Below are 22,958 nucleotides of genomic sequence, written 5' to 3'. Positions count from 1 at the left end.
ATCTGCCCCAGAGATTTGGAAAATGAGCTTCCTCTGGCAGCCTAAAAATAAGCTTAGTGTGACTGAGGCATGAAAGAGAAATCACCACGATCCCCCGTTCTGTGGATACTGACCCAGGGGATGAGCCAACACGGCTTCCCAGGGATTTGGAGCTTGGGCGTCTTCTGTCACATCTGCAGAGTATTTTTTTTTTTTTTTCAAGTGTTGGGGACAGTGAAAACATGGCATGAACTGGGTGCAACAGTTCCTCCTGCAGTTTTCCCTGGAATCACATGTACTTGCTCAGTGTAAATAGTTGGAGATGAAAGCTGTACTTTGCATGCTTTGTTCGTAAGGCTTCAAGAGTTAGCTGAGAAAGACAAGTGACACTTAGAAGTTAAGCATTGTATTAGTCACAGTGTGTTCAGGAGACCTTGTAAATGCTTTGGACAGCAGTTATAGGACATTTCTGAAGTCCTAGACTTTTAGTTTGGACCCAGGGGCCCTGTCTCATGGGTAGTGATGGTTCGTCCCCCACCTCCAGAAGACTAAAATCTGCCAGAAGATAAAACTCAATCTTGATGCTCTTTCTCATCCAAAATTATTTCTAGCCACATCATCCAGTGCCACTTTTCAGAGGTTCTACAGTGAGATAAAATGTTAACATAATAATGATATTCAAATAATTAAAATACCAATAAATTAAGACCCCTTGCAAGTCATAATGCAAAGTTGTTAAAATCTAAAACAACATCCAAACTTAAACTTACTTGACCTTTTGAGTTAAAAAACAAAGTACTTAATGACCCCTTTTGATCGCTCCGGTTTCTTATTTTGTTCCACCTTAGAAAAATGAGTCCTTTTTTTTTTTTTTTGGCCATTCAGAGCGGCATATGGGATCTTTGTTCCCCATCCAGGGATTGAACCTGTGCCTTCTGCACTGCAGCATGAAGTCTTAACCACTGGACCACCTGGAAAGTGCCCCAAAAAGAGATTCTTGATGCTGTGCGCTAAGGACAGAGATGGTTCTGTTCAGCATGTGCAGACTGGGCTGTTTTCCTCTGGAACAAATATGGCTCTGTCAGCTCCAAGAAAGTTGAATTTGCTCAACATCATGTCTCTTGTGTACTTTATTTTTTGGTGAAATGTAAATGAACAAAGAGTAAATGGACCAATTGTTGTTGTTGTTCATTCGCTAAGTCGTATCCGACTCTTTGTGACCCCATGGACTGCAGCACACAAGGCTTCCCAGTGCACCACCAACCCCTGGAGCTTGCTCAAACTCATGTCCATTGAGTCGGCAATGCTATCCAGCCATCTCATCCTCAGCTGTCCCCTTCTCCTCCTGCCTTCAATCTTTCCCAGCATCAGGGTCTTTTCCAATGAGTCAGTTCTTCGCATCAGGTGGCCAAAGTATTGGAGCTTTAGCATCAGTCCTTCCAATGAATATTCAGGGTTGATTTCCTTGAGGATTGACTGGTTTGATCTCCTTGCAGTTCAAGGGACTCTCAAGAGTCTTCTCCAACACCACAGTTCAAAAGCATCAATTCTTTGGCACTCAGCTTTCTTTATGGTCTAACTGTCACGTCCATACATGACCACTGGAAAAACCATAGCTTTGACTAGACAGACCTTTCTTGGCAAAGTAATGTCTCTGCTTTTTAATATGCTGTCTAGGTTGATCATAGCTTTTCTTCCAAGGAGCCAGTGTCTTTTAATTTCATGACTGCAGTCACCATCTGCAGTCGTTTTGGAGCCCAAGAAAATAAAGTCTGTCATGGTTTTCGTTGTTTCCCCATCTATTTGCCATGAAGTGGTGGGACCGCATGCCATGATCTTCGTTTTTTGAATGTTGAGTTTGAAGCCAACTTTTTCACTGTCCTCCTCTTTCACTCTCATCAAGAGGCTGTTTAGTTCTTGTTCACTTTCTGCCATAAGGATGGTGTCATCTACATATCTGAGGTTATTGATATTTCTCCCAGCAATATTGATTCCAGTTTGTGCTTCATTCGGCCTGGCATTTCACATCATGTACTCTGTATATAAGTTAAATAAGCAGGGTGACAACATACAGCCTTATTGTACTCCTTTCCAATTTGGAACCAGTCTGTACTTCCATGATCGGTTCTGACTGTTGCTTCTTGACTTCCATACAGATTTCTCAGGAGGCAGTTAATCTGTTCACAAGCCACAGAGAAATGGGAGAGACCATGGAGAACTGTCTCCCAGGGCTATAGCACAGACTCAGTAATAGCAAGTAAAATATTCTTGGCTTTTCTTAAAAAGATGCCAATCAGTCTATAGCAGCTGTTTGGAGTCTTTGACCATGAACTTAAACCCACAGGCAGGAATCTACTTCTCAATCTGAGTGGGGAAAAATCAACCTGGTCCTATTTAAAGTGCCTTTCTTTTATATTCCAAAGCTTCTTGATCTGCATTTACACCTTGAGATGGACGCGTAGGTCTCCCTAATATAGTGCACTGGGTGTGTGAACTGCATCTCTGGCAGAGCTCCCCGTTCTCAGGAGCTGGTATTTTCAGTCCTGGACCCCCTTTTCCATCTCCACTGTGTCTTGGCATCAAAGTGCTTAGCCTGCAGAAAGTGTGTCTCTCCTCCCCAACTTACTCAGCTTATAAACTCCCTCTGCAGATGCATGAACCAGACCTGCTATCAGCGATCCTGAGGCTTCTGTCCTCATGAGCTGGTAAACGGCTAACACCCTCTGCCACCAGCTTCTTGAGATTTGTGTTTCCTCAAGTTTTGAATATTCCAGGGGTCGAGCAACACTGCTTTCTACTCTGTTTGGGGGCCAGGCAGTAATTGGATATGCCTCCAGTGGGTCACATTCCCCTCCTTTGGGAAAGACTCACTTAAGTTTCTGTTTAACCTTTCTTCTTTCTATCAAAGATGCCTTTCTTCTTTCGTGGCCCTGCTTGCTGAATCTGTGTGCCTTTTTAACCTCTCCCTTGCCTTCTGACTTGGATTTTTTCTAAAATACTATTGTAGGTTCTGTTGTACCGGCCCATCATTGTGAAAGCGATGGAATCAGTGAGGCTTCCGTTGACTAAAGTATGCATTGTTCTGGTGCATCCTGACCACCACCACCTCTGAGGTGGCTGATTCCACCCAGGAAATGACCGACGTCAAGTTCTGGCTTACTACCATCCTGCCTGCCTCCCCTTTGGCATGCCTGTTTGCTTGTTTATTGTCCTGATTTCATTATTTTCCGGGCCACTATTGTCGGGGTCAAAAAAGAAAAAAAAATCTTTGTCCCTTTAAAATTTACCCAGGGTTTTTTGTGTGTGTGTGTTTTTAAATCTTCCTGGTCTTCTTCACCCCTCACCTTTGAATCTGTCCAGACGTACTTCTGATCTCTCTTGGAATAGCTGTTCCAAGTCATCTTGCTCAAGCGCTTCATCTGCAGGTCATAAATCACATCTCTCATTGTTTTCCGGGCCTGGGATCCCCAAAGGGAGTCTTTGCATCCTGTTCTCTGTGGTTTTGCCTCCCTCCCTTGGTTGGGTTTCCTTATGTACACTAAGTCTCTCTCTCTTGTAATGCCCACTTGCAGCCTGGCAGTCAGGAGCTGGCATGTCTCTCTTCCTGTTTCATCTGCTGCCCTTGACTTCACAGTCTCCTCTCCCCTTCCCTCTGCCCAGTCTGTCACTAAGACCCTCTTTTCCTTCGAGTTAGCGCTCTTCCTTTAGTTAATCGTTATGTACTCTTTATTTTCTCTTCCACTGCTCCAATTCTGATTGTAAGACCAGAGTGTGTTTTCAAATCCTCCATGGTGTCCTTTGCAAACCTGATTTTTTAAAAACTAAGTGTTCCAGGCACATGCCTTTGAAACTGCCTTCTCAACTGTTAGGTTTGCAGTCACTTTATGGAAATTTTCTTTCATCTTGAGATGAGTAAGGTGGCATGTTCTCTTTCGGTGCTCATTTGTTTTGTTTTATTAACTAAATCTGCTACCTTTCTTTTCTTTTTTCACTTTTTGGTCATACCACGTGGCCTGTGGGGGTCTTAGTTCCCTGACCAGGGATCAAACCCGTACGCCCTGCATTGGCAGCTCAGAGTCTTAACCACTGGACCACCAGGGAAGTCCCTACCCTTCCTGTAGGCATGAAGTTGAAATGTGTATCTCCGCACTCTAGTGGTATAATCTTGCTGTGAGTGTGCTCAGTCGCTTCAGTCGTGTCCAACTCTCTGCAACGCTATGGACCGTAGCCTGCCAGGCTCCTCTGTCCAGGCAAGAATACTGCGGTGGGTGGCCGTTTCCTTCTCCAGGGGATCTTCCCAACCCAGGGATCAAATCCTCATATCTTATGTCTCCTGCATTGGCAGGTGGTTACCACTAACAGGTTACCACCCGTCAATGTAATCATCAAAGCCAGAAGCATCCTGAGATCTGGTGGGGAGAAAGCTTGAGGGTTGGTTTTTGTTTGTCTGTTTATTTCAACTGGACTTTCACTACACCCCTATGGTAGACAATTAGGTACTCTACTAGTACCCTCAAGCACATTCTTATCTAATCCTCGTAGTAACTCTGTGAGATAATTAACGAGGTAATTTTAACCCCTTAGAAATAAATACTATTGCTGCTACTTTACAGAATCAGAGAACTGTCTCCAACATCAGTGCATTCTTAATATGCGCATGATACGTGTCACTACCTGTGGTACATGTAAGCTTCCTTATACTTTATAAACATTTCCTGTGCCTGTAGTTCATATGGAGAGTAGAACAGAGGTTTATACAATTGCTAATTAAAATACCTATATTCTGAATGCTGAAGCTGAAGCTCCAGTACTTTGGCCTTCTGATGTAAAGAGATGACTCATTGGAAAAGACCCTGATGCTGGGAGAGATTGAGGGCAGGAGAAGGGGAGACAGAGGATGAGATGGTTAGATATCATCACCAACTCAACAGACATGACTTTGAGCAAACTCCAGGAGGTAGTGAAGAACAGGGAAGCCTGGTGAGCTGCAGTCCATGGGGTCACAAAGAGTCAGACAGGACTGAACGACTGAACAATAACAAATATTCTGAACAGAGAGCAACCTGATGATAACAACTCTCCCACATTCTTTAGTGGGTGGGCGACTTGGGTGTAGCTGGGAGCCTCCCTTCTGCATCTCTGGAGTAAGCGTGGGAGCTGGGAGGAATGGGGAGATTCTAGCTTAGTCCTCTGCCTCCTTTGGAAGTTGGTTCTGTTTGGACCAGGGCAGTGGTGAATTAGAGAGGCTCATATTCTATTCCACTTCCATAACCTGGGCTTTTATGAATTCTCTAAAGTTTGTCTAGACCCCTGGGACTCACCCTCAAAATCAGAGCCACTCCTTACCTGTGTTATCACTTCCAACTCTTTGGGATGTTTCTTACACCAGAGCTTCAGCCTGGCTTTCATTTCCACTTCCAGAGCTCGTCTGTCTCCTGAACCTTCGTGAATGGTCTGTGTACAAACTGAGCTGTTCTGGGGCTTTCTCCAGCTCCAGTTTCTCTGATTGGTTCTATGACCATACATTAGCTTACTGGTTTCTAGAATTGTGTTATGATTGTCTTCTATTCTCTTTGTCTTTGTGGGATTATATCTTTCATTTAAAAAAAATCTTCATCACGATTTCAGTGTGGCTTTATGAGGGAAACCTACCACCTTTAATCAGAAGCCTGCATGCGTGCACACTCAGGCGTTTCAGTCGTGCCCTACTCTTTGGGACCCCATGGACTGTAGCCTGCCAGGATCCTCTGTCCATGGGATTCTCCAGGCAAGAATACTGCAGTGGTGGCCATTTCCTTCTCCAATCAGAAGCCTAGTATCATTTAAGTCTTACATCAAGTCCTATTTCTCAAATGACAGCATTAGAGCTCAGAGAGGTTGACTAATGTACCTAGATTGCTGCTAAATGGTGCAACCAAGACATAAGCCCTGCATTCTTAAACACGCTGCCCTATCACCTTGCTTTTAAAACCAGGCGCTAGAGAGTCTTCTTCATTGAGACAGAATCTCATAGATTATGGGTGTGGGAAACTGTGCCAGCAGAGAGGCTGTAACCTGGAAATTGGCAAATTATACTACATTCCATTAATATAATGGCATTGTTATATGACACATGAATTAGAAATGGCTGATGAATAATAGATTATATCAACTGTTTCTCTGAATCACAGGCCTTCCAGGAGAACTTTTTGCACATTTCATTTTAGAACAACTAAGATGACATCATTTCCAGAACAGTTTGATTTGTTCTGCATGTCTGAGGGAAAAAAAAGAGTACAGCAAATCTTAGAGTGTGGACATTTTCAGACAATAGTCATAAGACTGGAGAGAAGCTCATTGTAGCCCAACTGTACTTTGTATGTTGCTACTTCCTGAAATAACCTGGAACTAATGTATTTAAGCAACCTACTTCCTATTCATTGAGTTACAAGCCTCCTAAAACCATGGCAGACCAGTTTTTTGTTACAAGAGGAAATGGTTCCATTTAAATTCAGAATATTTTTCTTACACAGTCTTGGGGTTCTGAAATAAAATTTCACTTCTGCCTTGAGCTCATCACTGTGCCCTTTGCCACCTTTTGCGATATCTCTGGGTCCATCCTAATTGATTTTCACTTTTAGCTCTAGGCTTTCGGTAATTACGTAACATATACCATCTTAAGTGTAAGATTTCTCTAGTACAGTCTTTTGATATTTTATAGATCATAGAAACCAAATCTTATTTCATTCTTTGGTACATTTCAGGATTGAAAAAAAGAAATACTGTTTCTTAAGGCCTTCTGCTAAACCACCTTCCTCAGATTCTAGAAATCAAGAAGAGTTTACAGCATGCGTGTGTGCATCATAAAGACTTCAGATTCAGCATGGTACATGTTTAAAAAAGCTCTTATAAAACTCCACACCATTCATTTTGTACACTCTTCACATGTAATCTGTCCTAGAGTCCAAGTTTTGTTGTTGTTTAGTCACTAAGTTGTATCTGACTCTTTTTTGACACCATGAACTGTAGCCCACCAGGCTTCTCTGTCCATGGGATTTCCCAGGCAAGAATACCAGAGTGGGTTGCCATTTCCTTCTCCAGGGGATCTTCCCTATCCAGGGATCGAACCCATGTCTCCTGCATTGGCAGGCAGATTCTTTACCACAGAGCCATCAGGGAAGCCCAGATCCCAAGTATATGTTGTAAACAAAAGGGTGTTCCTTTGGGAGGGGGGGGGTCTCAGTTTATTTTCTCATCTGTCAAATGGAGATAATATTATTTACCTTGAGACACGTTCGTTGTGAAAATTAAATGGGAAAAAAAAAAAAAAACTGAGGTGAATGAACTGTATGATACAATATTGATCAAAGTCCTAACTTAGCGGAAAAGCTTTGGAGGCGGGAAGTGCCCTGGTAGTACGCGAAGCTGGAAATCGGGAGAGTGAGTGACTGTGCAGCCCTGTCTGTAAGGAGTTGGGACGCCTCAAGCAGGCTGCTTTCCTTCTGGGAGTGCATCTGTCATCTCCAGAATGTCTCTGTGTGCACACCTGGGGCTACGCCAGGAAACTGGAGGGGAGGATGGAAGGAGGAAACCCCATAGGTCTAGGAACTGTAGGCTGGGATTTTTTTCCTCCCTTGGCATGAGCCTCTCTGTCAGCCTTTCTGATGGTCTGAGACTTGGCCACTGTGTCATAAGCCACCCATGTAATGGGCACCAGAGGAGGTGAAAGTGGAGGTGAAGTCACTCAGTCGTGTCCAACTCTTTGCAACCCTATGGACTGTAGCCCACCAGACTCCTCCCTCCATGCGCTTCTCCAGGCAAGAGTACTGGAGTGGGTTCCCATTTCCTTCTCCAGTTGATCTTCCCGATCCAGGGATTGAACCCAGGTCTCCCGCATTCCAGGCAGACGCTTTAACCTCTGAGCCACCAGGGAAGCCCACCAGAGGACGAGGTAATACCCAGCAAATTGAGGAGTACCTATTGCTGGGAGCCTAGGTCTCGTGGTATAACCACAATGAACCAGGAATTTTACTCTCTATCCAGTAATTGCTGTTAACAGTCTGCAGACAGATTGTTTACATAAAGTACTTAGGCCAGGCAAAGGAGAGGCCCTGAGGCTTCTCTCTGGATTATTCCTATTTGCATGTCTCCTCTCCCCCACCACCCCCCGCCACACCCTGAGACCCTGGCATGTCTCCACAAGGCTTCTTCTGCACTGTATGGGAATTAATGTCTCAATTTGCTGTTAGGAAGGGTGTCCCTCTAGAGAATCTCTAAACTCACCCTCAGGATTCCATTTCTGCGTTGACTTCATAATTTAAACCTGGAGACCTGCCAGTCTCTGACATTGTAATAGGAATTCACCAAATTTATCTTTGTTTTATGTATCAAGATTAATTTGTTTTCCCAACGCCTCTTCCTCAATTTGCCTACATCTCCTCATTTCTCAGAACCTTTCTTTTCTTCTTTCTAATCCCAAAAGATACTTGAACTTGTGGGGGAGGGGGGAATTCTTCAAATATTTAACAGGTTAGATTTAGATATAAACAATTGCCTTATAAAAGGGGGATTACCTGGGAGATTACTCTTACTGCTTACTTTATATATTTTCATAAGCTGAATTTTATATACTCTGTACATTTTTTATTACCTGTTAAAATTCAGGGTTTTTTTTAAACATTATAATTACATGGCTTTCCAATGACTGCTGTGAGTGGTAAAGGATATCATCTGTTTCTTTTTAAAGTACATATATGTTCCTTAGTGTAAATCTTATCTCTTTTAATTAATTTGACTTTTTTTCTCTAGAACCTTAAAGGAAAGTACAATTTCAAATGACAAGGCTCATTTGTTTGGTGTGTCTCCTAAGTTTTGTACATGTAAATTTACCCTCCAGGTGTTTTTATAAACACTCTCAACTCTCCTTTTCCTCTCTAATAAACATAGCTTTTCATAGCATGTTGGGCTTTTCTCAGATGGATGGCTAAGGGGTCTTAGTGCCATCCTTTCTTCTTCACCTCTGGGTGTCTGGTAATGTGGATTTACAATTTACAGACATGTGGGCTGATCATGAAGAGTTCTATGTATCCTAAGTGCTGCTTGATTCTGGAAGGTATTTAATCAGTACTAAGGAGTGTTTAAAAAAAATTCAGCTGAGTAAATTTGAAGATCTAATTGGCTTTATTCAGCAATTCTTTTATCAGGCAGCATCCTGTCTAGAAAGTAGAAAGACCCTCTGTATGAAATGGAAGGTTTTATAGGCAGAAAAGAAGGTCCTTTAGGTATGAAGTCTTGGTGGGGCTTAGCAGAAGCCACAGCACTTTGGGCTTGTCATTTGTTTCTAACAGGAATATGGCAGATGGAATATCCTGTTGACCTGTTGTTGTTCAGTCGCTAAGTTATGTTTGACTCTTTGCGACCCCATAGACTGCAGTGCCCCAGGCTTCCCTGTCCTTCACTATCTCCCTGAGTCCATTCAAACTCATGTTCCTTCTCAAGTAACAAAATGACCCCAGGGGCTCTTTCCAGTTTGAAACCTTGTCAACAAAGGTGCATCTAGCCGAAACTGTGGTTTTTCCAGTAGTCATGTATGGATGTGAGAGTTGGACCATAAAGAAGGCTGAGCGCTGGAGAACTGAGGCTTTTGAATTGTGGTCTTGGAGAAGACTCTTGAGGGTCCCTTGGACTGCAAGGAGATCCAACCAGTCCATTCTGAAGGAAATCAGTGCTGAATATTCATTGGAAGGACTGATGCTAAAGCTGAAACTCCAATACTTTGGCCACCTGATGAGAAGAACTGACTCTTTTAGAAAAGACCCTGATGCTGGGAAAGATTGAAGGCAGGAGGAGAAGGGAACGACAGAGGATGAGATGGTTGGATGGCATCACCGACTCAATGGACATGAGTTTGAGCAAGCTCCGGGAGTTAGTGATGGGCAGGGAAGCCTGCTGTGCTGCAGTCCATGGGGTCACAAAGAGTCAGACACAGCTGAGCGACTGAACTGAACTGGTTCTATCCTGTGTAGTGAGATTCGTGCTGAGGAGGAACTTGTCTTGTCAGCATGAGGCTTTGTGGTTCCAGATTATCTGAAGGGCTGTGCTTTGATCCCATGAACTTTTTTTCTCATGTGACACCTGTACTGCTGCTCTTTGAGCCTTGAGGTAAAGATCTTGGAGGAAATGGCATAAGTGACCATGGGCTGGCCTCTCCCGTCAACTCTGTGCTCTCTGCATTTCAGATGCCTGGAACAGAGGAGCCCCATGATGCATGCGGCCCCGAGGAATCCAAGGGGAACTTGGAAAGTCCCAAACAAGGCAGCAGTAAGATGAAGCTCAAGAGTCGCCTGTCAGGTAAGTGGACTCTTTGCCTGCCTGATTGGGAGCTTACGGCTTCAGGAATGGGAAGATAAGGTTATTAGCACGATCAACTCTTTTTTTCTTTCGTTGTTGTTATTCAGTCACTAAATCATGTCCGACTCTTTGCAACCACATGGACTGTAGCCCATCAGGCTCCTCTGTCCTCCACTATCTCCTGGAGTTTGCTCAAATTCATGTCCATTGAGGCGGTGATGCTATCTAACCATCTTTTTTCCATAAAACTTCCAGATTGTTTTATTTTTGATGGTGCATGCCCCAGGCATAACTGCCTTCAGCCTGGCTGCCCACATGAGTATTTTCATTTGAGTCATAATGAAGGGAATGTCAACATCTCTGTTTGTCTCTGCTTAAATGTAAATTTCCTGTTGTGTTTGGTTCATTTACTTCAGGTGACCCTTTCTCTGTGGAATATTCCTGATGGCCTATCTTTCCAGCAAACATACCTATTCCCCAAACCGCTGGTCCACCAGAACCTGGAGCAAAGAACTGGGTTTTTTTTTTTTTTTAAAGTATCAAATGTGCATCTCAACTAAATGGAGGGGGCATTGGGACCTAGTTGTAGCTTTTGTAATAAAGAGATCTGATGTTTCCTGGGCACATCTTCCTAGCAGCTGGCCTAGGCCCTGAGAGAGAAAGTCAGAGGCTGTGTGTGGGGACACATTGTGACTTTTGTGACAATGTCTGAGGCACTTTCACCTTGTCAAGCTTTTTCTACAAAACAAGAGGGGAAAAAAAATTATATTTTATGGGTGCATTGATATAAAGGTACAAGCTCGATTCATTATCTATTAGTTACTCTTACGTTCATTTTTTTTTTCCTCCTGAATTTAAAAGAAATTAAAACATTTTTGTGGACCCCTAAGATTGGCTTGGGCCCTCAGCACTGTGTCTGCTGGTCTGATAGAAAAATCACCCCTTGGCTACCCACCTGTGAAGGACATCCGGTCTAACAGGAAAAGCAAGAGTTTGGAAGCTTGGCAGAATCAAGTTTACCCATCAGCTCTTGAGTTACCTTGTGACCCTGGGCCAGTTATTGAACCTCCGTAAACTTCCTGTCTCACCTAAAACAGGAGAAGATAGTCCCAACTTTAAAAGGTTGAACAGATAAAAACAAAACAAAAGCACGCATAGAAGCACCTCACACAAAGCCTGGTGTGTTACCATCCCCCCGTAAGTCAGTTTCCTCTTTCTGCTGCCCACATCAGTGGAGGGGTTGGGCGGTGTCTATGGCTGCCAACCAAGAGCATCTCCAGCCCACACTGCCTCCGCCTCTATTATTCTCAGGTAAGGTGGCAGATTTAGGATATACATCCATTTAAAAACAAGAAAACCTGAGTAACAAAATGAGTTGCTTTGTATTTATAACTCAGAATAATTAGGTAGTGTCATTTATGACTGTTAGGGTATGGGTTTGCAACAAAAAGTGTAATGACCAGAGGATAGTAAGACCAAAGAGAAAGGTCAGGCTGATGGTCCTCACAGGAAGGAAACAACAGCTCCCCTTCAGCCCCGAGGATCACCTGTGAGGAATACATTTAAATCCTGTGTGTTTGGGCAGGGGAGGGGGTTTTTGGGTCATCTCTCTGATCAGTACCTTATAAACAATTCCCAGGGAAGGCTCACAGAGTTCTAGGGAAATACAGTGACCTTTGAAACCAGTGTAGTCACATTCCTCATTTTATGGATGTGACCAGAGAAATTAAGGGGATCCCAAAGGTCGCTCATTCAGTCTGCCCTCCAGAGTTCTTCCCACCACCTCTCAGCTTCCTGGAGGTCATGGAGAGAATCCTATTCCTCAGACTGGGGGTTTATGATGTGGGGAGGGGATCCTAGCTGATGACCTTTCAGATCCATGACTTTCCACGTTCGTACTATTGATTTAAACCATGCTGGACATTCAACTGAGTACTAAATCCAGAACTGGCTATTGTTTGCCACAAATGCAAGCCGCCTTCTCTTCCTGTATTTTCCGCAGACTCACAAGGCCGTAACAAGGAAATATAGTAGAAGGAGCACATGCACGAAGTCAGGAAGACCTGTGTTCAGTTCCCAGCTCTGCCATTGCTGGCTGTGTGACCTGGAGCAGGTGATTTCTCTGGGTCTCAACTTTTTCACCAATAAGATGAGGGTTATAATATACATGTATTGTGCATATCAATGTGAGTGCCTTCTAAGTCAGCCTTGTTGAGAGATCCAGTAGAGAGAATGCATATGGCACTGCCATTCCAAAATGTGGCTGCGATAGGCCCTCACCACGTGGTAGCTGCCTCTGTCATCACTGTCATGGTTAATATCACATCCATCATTGTCATTGTCCACTCTTAAGAGGGGAAGATGCTTGATTGGGTTCAGACAGGAAGATTCCAAGTTGCAGGTCATGATGAAGTATGCACGAAAGTTGTGAAGACTGAGGTCTCTCTGAGTTGTGGTGCCTGGGGGAGGCATCCAGAGTGGGCAGGATGAAGGAAAGCCAGTACACAGGCAGGACTAGGCAGAACACAAGAGGAGGAAAACCAGGGTCTAGGCTTGGGACAAAATGCATGAGAAATATTTTGGGACAATGGGGGGAAAAAAATGGGTTAGAGAAGTTTTTGGCAACTGTTTTTCTGCCTCAGCTGTCTGAAAGATACAATAATCCAGCCACAACCATGATTCAGTCCAGCAGAAAGATTAGGGGGGAGGAGATTCTTGGCACAGGAGGTGATGGTACAGGCAAACTTGGGGGAAACTTCAGTGATATTTATATGCTCCCCAGTTTGGGGACGGATGTAGGTGGAGGACAAATGCTCTCCTCTGAGAATTCGCAGGCTGGAGCAATGAATTCACCAAGCAGGCTAGTGGGAGATAAGACTGGAAAAGTAATTTGGAGGCACGTTAAAGAGGCTTAAGGAATTGGTTCTTCATTCAGTGCTTTGAAATATGTTCAGTCTAAAGACATTTGAATACAGGAGATTTTAATGTGATCACTTCCTAATTTCTGGGTCCTGTAAACTTGGATATTTATTTCATATTTTCATAAGTGAGTCACTCTGGTATTCACGTATCAGTATATTATCTACAGACACTACCGTATGTGGTTTCTCTTCTGTTGATGGCAAGTGCTTCCCTGTCAGCTCAAAAGGAATTTTCTTCTAATAAATCTTGTTCATATGAGTAAGCATGCCAAGATAGATTAATCTGGCCATGAGTTATTAAGTCATGAATTATTAAGGAGGTTCTCTAAAGAGGTTCCAACCATTTCCACTAAGATTTTGGCCCGTCTGGCTCCAAAGTGACTGAAGTGATTTCATGGAACATTTTTCCTGATATTCTAACCAGAGTTTTCTTTACTTCATACCTCCTTTTTTGCCAGTAGGGTTCCCTTTTAACTTTGGTATTTTTTGATTTATCCATGTTAATGCCTTAGGTCTGTGATATTTTTAAATGAAAATTTTTCTTTTGATTGCAAAGGAATTTCAGATGTTTGAAAACCTGAAATTTGTATCACAAAGTTAATATGTAGCTTTTGAAAACCCAGGCCTTTAGTGATGTCCATTATAACTGTATCAGCACCATTCTAGCTTTTCATCATTGTTAAAAACTCAGCAATATATTATTTTTAAAAGAGTACAGAATCATCTGATTTTATTTCATGAAAATCTTCCTGAGAAATTTTTAGATAAATTAAAATTTTTTAAGTCATCAACTAAAATATTAAATAGAAGAATTTGACATTTCAAAGAATCTGTATGTGTATATAGTTATATACATACATATACATGGATATACACATATATTGGTGCATAATGTAAACATTGTAATGTGATTGTAACTATATTCAATATAATTGATCCATCATTTAAGATTAAAGTCTTTAAACTCTGATACACTGTTGGTAGGAATGTCAACTGACACAGCCACAATGGAAAACAGTATGGCTGTTTCTCATAAAACTAAAAATAGAACTACCATATGACCCACCAGTTCCACTTCTGGAAAAGAAGTATCAAAAAAAACACTAAATACACTAATTCAAAAAGATGCATGCACCCCAGTGTTCACAACAGCATTACTTACAGTTGCAAGATATGGGAGCAACTTGCGTGTTCATCAACAGCTGAACGGATAAGGAAGATGTGGTGTGTTTGTCTGTGTATATATGGAATATTACTCCACCATAAAAAGGTGTGAAATGATGCCATTTGCAGCGGCATGGAGGGACTTGGAGGGTAGTAAGCTAAGTAAAAGCAGTCAGACAGATGAAGAAAGTACTGTATGATACCACTTATATGTAGAAGCTAAAAAATACAACAAACTGATGAATATAGCAAAAAAAGAAGCAGACTTAGAGATAATAGAGAACAAACTAGTGATTACCACTGGGGAGAAAGATGAGGGAAGGGGAGGGGGGAGTAGTGGATTAAGAGGTAGAAGCTATTATGTACAAAGTAAACTACATAGTTTTATATGTAGGATATATTGTATAATACAGGGGATATAGCCTATATTTTATAATAACTATGAATGGAATATAATTTTTAATGATTGTTAAACACTGTATTATACATGTATAATTTATATCATACGTAAAAATGTACTTCAATTTAAATAAATAAAAATTTTTAGATAAAGTCCCTTAAAGTATCCTATTTTAAAATAGTATACAATATAAACTTCTGCTTCACCGACTATGCTAAATCCTTTGACTGTGTGGATCACAACAAATTGTGGAGAATTCTCAAAGAGATGGGAATACCAGATCAACTTACCTGCCTCCTGAGACACCTGTGTACAGGATCAAGAAGCAACAGTTAGAACCAGACGTGGAACAACTGACTGGTTCCAAATTGGGAAAGGAGTACGTCAAGGCTGTATATTGTCACCCTGCTTATTTAACTCCTATGCAGAGTACATCATGTGAAATGCTGGGCTGGATGAATCACAAGCTGGAGTAAAGATTGCCAGGAGAAGTATCAACAACCTCACATATGCAGATGATACCACACTAATGGTAGAAAGTGAAGAGGAACTAAAGAGTCCTTTGTGAGGGTGAAAGAGGAGAGTAGAAAAGCTGGCTTAAAACTCAACAGTCAAAAAACAAAGATCATGGCATCCCATCCCATCACTTCATGGCAAATAGATGGGGAAAAAGTAGAAGCAGTTAACAGATTTTATTTATTCTCTTGGGCTCCAAAATCACTGCTGCCATGAAATTGAAAGATACTTGCTCCCTGGAAGGAAAGCTATGACAAATCTGCTGCTGCTGCTGCTAAGTCGCTTCAGTTGTGTCCGACTCTGTGCGACCCCATAGACGGCACCCCACCAGGCTCCCCCGTCCCTGGGATTCTCCAGGCAAGAACCCTGGAGTGGGTTGCCATTTCCTTCTCCAATGCATGGAAGTGAAAAGTGAAAGTGAAGTCGCTCAGTCGTGTCCGACTCTGAGCGACCCCATGGACTGCAGCCCTGGGTCAGGCTCCTCCGTCCATGCGGTTTTCCAGGCAAGAGTACTGAAGTGGGGTGCCATTGCCTTCTGACAGTGTATTAAAAAGCAAAGACATCACTTTGCTGACAAAGGTCCGTCTAGTCAAAGCTATGGTTTTTCCAGTAGTCATCTATGGATATGAGAGTTCGACCATAAAGAAGGCTTGAGTGCTGAAGAATTAATGCTTTTGAACTCTTGTGTTGGAGAAGACTCTTGAGAGTCCTTTGAACTGCAAGGAGATCAAACCAGTCCTAAAGGAAAGCAACCCAAAGTATTCACTGAAAGAACTGATGCTGAAGCTCCAACACTTTGGCCACCTGATGTGAAGAGCCAACTCACTGGAAAAGACCCTGGTGTTAGGAAAGATTGAAAGCAAAAGAAGAAGAGGGCAGCCAAGGATGAGATGCTTAGATAGTCATGACTCAGCCAGTGACTCAGTGAACATAAATTTGAGCAAACTCCAAGAGATGGTGAAGGACAGGGAAGCCTGGTGTGTTGCAGTCCACAGGGTCACAAAGAGATGGACACGACTTAGTAACTAAACTACGTATGATAAAGATGTGTTTAAAAATTGTTAATGATTTATTAAACAAGATGTGACAGTTGCTCAGTCATGTTTGACTCTTTGTGACCCCATTGACTATACAGTCCCTGGAGTTCTCCAGGCCAGAATACTGAAGTGGGTAGCTGTTCCCTTCTCCAGGGGGTGTTCCCAATTCATTGATCGACCTGGGGTCTCCTGCATTGCAGGAGCTACCAAGGAAGCCCCTTAAAAAAGATACAGAGTGCCAACCATAAAGAGAAAATATGATATGTTGTTCTACATTAAAATTATGAACTTTTGGTTATCAAAAAATACCATTGAAAGAATCAAAGTCAGAAAATATATTTGTAATACATAGATTCCACAAAGGACTCATATCCAAAATATATTAATAATAATAAATAAAATTCCTGTAAATTAACAGAGAAAAACCCAATAAAAGAATGAGCAAAGGAAAAAAAACCAAAATTTTCTAGTAGTCCAATTGAAAAAGGAAAAAAGGATAAAAGAGCAAAAGACTTGAACAGTCTGTTTACGGCCTTAAAAAAGAAAAACTGTCAATGAATATTTGAAAAGAAGCTCAGTCCCATTAGTCCTTTGTTGTTCAATCACTCAGTCATGTCCAAGTCTTTGTGACCCCAAAGACTGCAGCACACCGGGCTTCCCTGTCCATCACCATCTCCCAGAGCTTGCTCAAACTTATGTCCATTGAGTCAGCGATGCCATCCAACCATCTAATCTTCTGTTGTCCCCTTCTCCTCCTGCCTTCAATCTTTCCCAGCATCAGGGTCTTATCTAATGAGTTGGCTCTTCACATCAGGTGGCCAAAGTATTGGAGCTTCAGCTTCCACATTAGTCCTTCTAATGAATATTTAGGACTGATTTCTTTTAGGATTGACTGGTTTCATCTCCTTTAATTTGATCTCCATTAGTCCTTAGTGAAATGTAAATTAAAAACCACAGTGAGATACCATTATTATCCACTCTAACAGAGTGGTCAAAATTAGAAAGACTGGCACTAGTAAGTCTAACAAGTATGTGGAGGAACAAGCCGTAATGCACCCTGGTGATCCCACTTGGCGAAAGGGAACGCATGCCTGTAACCCAGCCACTCTCATTCTAGATAGATCCAACAGACACAACATGCACAGAATGTCCAACAGTATATTCTAGATCAGGGTCCGCAGACTACCACCCACAAGTGTATTAGTGTGGCCCACAGATAGAAATGCTTTCTACATTTTTAGTGCATCTTAAAAAAATGAAAGAATGTGTGCTGAGACCATCTGTGACTCATAAACCCTAAAACATTTATTATCTGGCCTTTACAGAAAAATGTTTTCTGACCCTTATTCTAGGTCTAAAACTGGAAACAAATCAAATGTCCATTAGCAATAGAATGGATAGATAAATCGTGGTATGTTTATATGATGAAATAGTGTGCAAAAATGGGGTGAACAATCTATTGGCATGCAACAACACGATGGAATTTCACAAATACTGAGAATAGGAGCCAGATTCAAAACGAACATGTTGTATGTGTTCGTTTATATCAAATAGGTGAAAATAATCTGTGATGTTGGACCTCCCGGGTGGCTCAGTGGTGAAGAATCCACCTGCCAAGCAGGAGCTCGCAGGTTTGATCCCTGGGTCAGAAAGATCCCCTGCAGAAGGAAAGGGCAACCCACTCCAGTATTCTTGCCTGGGAAATCCCATTGACAGAGGAGCCTGGTGGGCTACAGTTCATGGGGTAGCCAAGAGTCGGACATGACTTAGCAACTAAACAACAACAATCTATGATGTTTGAAGTCGGGATAATGGCTGCCCTTGGTGAGCAGTGTTCAGTGGCACAAAAGGGATTTGGAGACCTGGTGATAGTCCATGTCTTAGTCTGGATGTTGGTTATTGACAGGTTTATTTTGTGAAATTTCATGGAATGGTTTTGTGCACTTCTCTGTAAGTTATACTTTAACTAAAAGTTTGTTTAAATGTCCATTGCTATACATGAAAAAAAGCATCTACCACAAGGGTCTACTACCAATCACAAAGTGATATTCCTCCATCACTAAAAAGCCATCCGCTGATAGCATTCTCACCATTGCTTATTGCCTTATCAACCACAGCTACATCTTAGTTGGATTAAATATATACATTACCCTTTATCCAAACTGGTCACTTTAAAAACTAGCACTTTCTTCAGAGTCTGGCATTATGGCCTCAACACACCCCAAGCTCATGCAGAACTTGACAAGAGAACATGATGAGCCAGGTATTGGCCACCAGGCCATCTGAGCAACCGTGAATGTAGGTGTAAATGCAACAAGTTTTTACCTGTACATGCTCCTAAGATTCTCTTCATTCTATATCTCGTCATGTTTTCCCTCTGTTTTTTCAAGGTGGTGTACACCGTCTAGAGTCTGTTGAAGAATATAATGAACTGATGGTGCGACATGGTGACCCCCGGGCCAGGATGTTAGAGGTCTCCCGAGATGGCCGGAAGCATTCCCTTCCCCAGCTCCTGGACTCGACGGGCACATCACAGGTAGCACAGCACTGTGGAGCCCCTGACTTTCTTATCCAGTCATAGCTACTTGGCTACAGGCAGAAGAGCACGTTTCGAACCATGGGTCTCCAGGTTTTCTGTTATTCTCTCAGAGGCCAGCAGGAGCTTCATGTTCTGAAGACCTGTTTGTGTATGAGGGCCAGAAGTATTTAGGACAAGAGATATAGTATAGTCAGTAAGGTCTATCCAGGGAGGCTAGAGAGAAGTCAGCTTAATATTTGGAAATAGAAGAGAAGGGGGAAAAAAATCCCTTGTTGAATCTCAAAATCTCCATTCTCTTCCACTGTGTGTTTTGGAAATGAGAGCCACTTCCATTGCCAGGAGACAATGGCGCCTCACGGTCTGTGGTGAACCACCGTCTCTTGTTCCGTGGGTGTGTTGTGTGTCGGCAGAGCCTGGTGGGTAGGTGGGTGTGGATACGTGGCGGGGTTGGCTATGGTGTGTGCCTGGATCCTACCTCTTATACAGTAACGGCTCCAACAGCCAAAGTCAGAAGAGACTGCAGAGAGGACTGAGGGGGGTGGGGATGTTCATATTCTGTCCCCAGCAGAGCTCAGGACTCCGCAGCCCTGCACAGGGGCTCCCCTCGACTTCATCGTCCTCAACCCAGTCAATACCTGGTGGACGTCTCCTAACCAAGTCAGGAGCAGGCTCAGTCTCTGGGAACTTGTGGAGTGTTCTTCCAGTCCTGGCACCGTCAGCCAGAGTGCAGAGGGGTCACTGGCATCCGGTCCCCAGGCCTCAGTGAAGCAGAGATGGGGGGCAGAGGGAGTGACAGCTGTGATACCCTTAAGTGCATGGAGACTCAGGTATCAGAGTTCTAGAAGACCTAGCTCAGGTCATCTGGGTTGGGCTCTTGCTTTGGGTGTCTCACATTTTTACGGATAGGGTAGCTAAATCCCAAAGAGGTTGAGTATTTAGTTCCAAGCGATACACCAGAATCACTGTGCAGGGAGTTTGGCCTGACCTGAATACAATTAGAAAGTGCCTGTGTTTCAGAGGCCACTGCTGATTAGGCTGTCATGTGCTGAATCCACCAAGGGCCACTGAACTTGGGGCAATGAGAAAAAGCAGAGCAGAAAACTCGCATGAGGCCTGGTTAAAACCCATGTCTGGAGACAAGTGTGTGTCCTGGGCAGCATGATCCAGTTGGATCAACGGGGAGATTAAGAAGCCGTCAGAGAGCCACATTGCCAGAATGTTTTGGTCAGTGCGGAAAATGAAAGCAGGTCTCCTGTTGTCCTGGCCAAGGATGTCCAGCACTAAGGTGCTGACTTCTTAACTGACTCACGAGGAAACCTGACTGTATTTATGGCCGGAAATGATCTATTTCCAAAGTCCAGGAGATGGTGAGGAACAGGGAAGCCTGGTGTGCTGCAGCCTACTGGGTCGTGAAGAGTTGAACACGATCTGGCGACTGAACAGCAACAAAAGAACAGGCTTCTAGGAACCAAGAAACACAAGCTAATGCAAGATTTTAAACAAGAAGCTGTTTTTCCCTCTTCGAGTTGTTCTTTCTTTTCTGTCCTCTTTTTTCTGCCTTTTTCTCTTTCTCCCAGGATTTGCCTTTCTTTCTTTCTTTCCTTCCTTCCACTTTTGTTGATTAGTTGTTAAGTCACATCCTAGTCTTTTGTGACCTCACAGACTGTAGCCCACCAGGTTCCTCTGTCCATGGGATTTCCCAGGCAAGAATATTGAAGTGGTTGCCATTCTCTACTCCAGGAGATCTTCCTGATCTAGGGATCGAACCCACATCTGCATGGGCAGCGATTCTTTACTGCTGAGCCATAGGGAAGCCCCTTCCTCTCTCCTCCTCTCTTTCTCTTTCTCTCTCCTATCCTCCCTCCACTAAAAAGTATCGTCTAGATTAGAGCTACCCAGTAAAGCTTTCTGCAGTGATGGAAATGTTTTATGTCTACACTACCCAGTATGGTAGCCACATGTGCCTTTGAAGCACATGAAAAGTGGCTAGAGAGACTGAGGAATACATTTTTAATTTTCATATATCTTAATTTAAATATAGATGACCACAGGTGGGCTCATGGCTGCCAAATGGGATGACAGAAGTGTAAAAGTGCAGTGAGACCCCTAAAACTCTTCAGGACAAGAGTGAGGCCTGCTGGCCTCTGATTCCTACAGGGCAGATGGAAGAAGGCTCTGCTGGAGGTTGTTAATCAGAGAAAGAGTTCCCTTGTGAGTCTGCACATGAACCTCTATATTCGAGGGCTATGCCTGGCTGTTTCCATAATTGTTGTAGTTCAGTTGCTCAGTCGTGTCCAACTCTTTGTGACCCCACAGACTGCAGCACGCCAGGCTTCCCTGTCCATCACCAACTCCCGGAGTTTGCTCAGACTCATGTCCATCAAGTCAACAATGCCATCCAACCGTCTCATCCTCTCTCGTCCCCTTCTCTTCCTGCCCTCAGTCTTTCCCAGCAACAGGGTCTTTACAATGAGTGGCCTCTTCACATCAGGTGGCCAAAGTATTTCCATAATAGTTTCGGTAAAAGGGTGGTAACCTTGCCAAGCCAACATCATTTTCTTTTTTTTTAAATGAATCAGAGGCTGGGAGGCCAACATAGCGGACAGATATTATGTAAAACTGCAAGATATAGTTGTTCTAAGCTGCTAGGAACACGAAAATATCATTAGCAGATCTCATTTCTACCTTCGAATGTAGAATATGCTGATTAAGGATAAAGACTGTTTTCTAGTGTCTTTTTTTCTCATATTAAACATGAAATGATTTTGTTGTTTATGCTAGAATATCTATGTCATTTAAGAAATGTATGCTTCTAAAAAGAATAGCAAGGAGCTAGATTGTCGCAGTGCTTTAGGAATAGATTCATTTACTCTCTTGTTTATATTATGAATGGTCCACACTGCTTACACCCACCCTCTGGACTTGGTGGGTGATGGGAAGGGAAAAGAGATCAAGATTTTGAGCTGCTGCGTGCCAGAAAGGGAAAGTGTGGCTTGTGGAAAAGTATTTCATTTTCCAAATGTGAGGGATCAGAGCTGAAGCTGCTGCAGTCTCTCAGAGGGATTTTTTTTATACGGAATAACAGTTGTCTGGGTTTGCGGTTTGGGTTTTATAAGAAACAAAAGCTTGCTGAGTTTTGAGTGAATGAATTGAGCTTGAAATGATGAGCTACTTGCTAACCATGACTGTGAACTTGGAGTGGGGGCAGGGGTGACTTCCAGCGGAGACCCTGACCAGAGGATGCTCATTCTACGTCTCCAAGGCCCCTCGGTTTCTGGTCCCTTACTCGACTCCAGAAAGCAAAAAGTAGGATATGTGGAGTAGGCTCGAGGAAGGTGCAGCCTAGGTTGTTTATGTGGGGAAAGAAGACGTGGCAGTCCATCACAGTTGGGGCTGTTCCTCCAATGTGCTTTATAATAAGCTTTATTTAACCCACTGGACCAGGTATGGACCACAGGCCAATGGCCATCTAACACAAAAGACAACTGAGGTTTCCCAAATCTGAGTATATTTTTATACCAGGGACCACAGCAGGATAAGTGAGACGATCTGTGACCTCATGTGCTGACTTTTAGGAATACCACATTGTGAAGAAGTCCACTCGCTCACTAAGCACAACTCAGGTGGAATCTCCGTGGAGACTCATCCGGCCGTCAGTCATCTCCATCATTGGGCTGTACAAAGAAAAGGGCAAGGTGAGCTCTTTTGTGTGCACTGTTTTGCTCTCAAGGAAATGCTAGTATATATATTTTAAATGATTCCTTTTTAGTGTTGTTTTTACATAAAGTAAGGGAAAAGGTATAAAGAAGAATCAAGTAAGTGGCCTTTGGGTAGATTTGAGTGGACACCCTGGCATCCTTTCCCATGGCCCTGCAGGTGACATCATCAAACCTGTTTTGCCCTTATGATTTCAGGAGTCATCACCTGGCAGCTAGGGCACCATCAAGGGGGGCGGTAAATGCCCCAGCTTGTACCACTACTGAAAGAAAATCAGACCCTGCCGCTTCAAGGAATGCCCCCTTGTTATCCTTTTGAATGAATTTCATGGCATTCCCATTATCATAAGAGGAATA

The 22,958-nt window shown here is 43.1% G+C and overlaps 1 protein-coding gene across 8 annotated transcripts in view; it reads left to right on the top strand.

Moving 5' to 3' along the window:
• The window catches only part of PDZD2 (PDZ domain containing 2), a 404,359-nt gene that overhangs the window by 338,206 nt on the left and 43,195 nt on the right, over positions 1-22,958 (top strand). For all 8 annotated transcript variants that reach the window (XM_024981518.2, XM_024981521.2, XM_024981525.2 and 5 more), the window contains 3 exons: positions 10,197-10,308; positions 18,737-18,882; positions 22,461-22,580. In XM_024981518.2, coding sequence (XP_024837286.1) covers positions 10,197-10,308; positions 18,737-18,882; positions 22,461-22,580 — 378 coding nt within the window. The remainder of the gene's footprint in view (positions 1-10,196; positions 10,309-18,736; positions 18,883-22,460; positions 22,581-22,958) is intronic.

Source organism: Bos taurus, chromosome 20 (assembly GCF_002263795.3).
Source record: "Bos taurus isolate L1 Dominette 01449 registration number 42190680 breed Hereford chromosome 20, ARS-UCD2.0, whole genome shotgun sequence".
NCBI lineage: Eukaryota > Metazoa > Chordata > Mammalia > Artiodactyla > Bovidae > Bos > Bos taurus.
The sequence above is the reverse complement of the archived record's forward strand: the minus strand, read 5'-3'. Positions and strand labels throughout refer to the sequence as shown.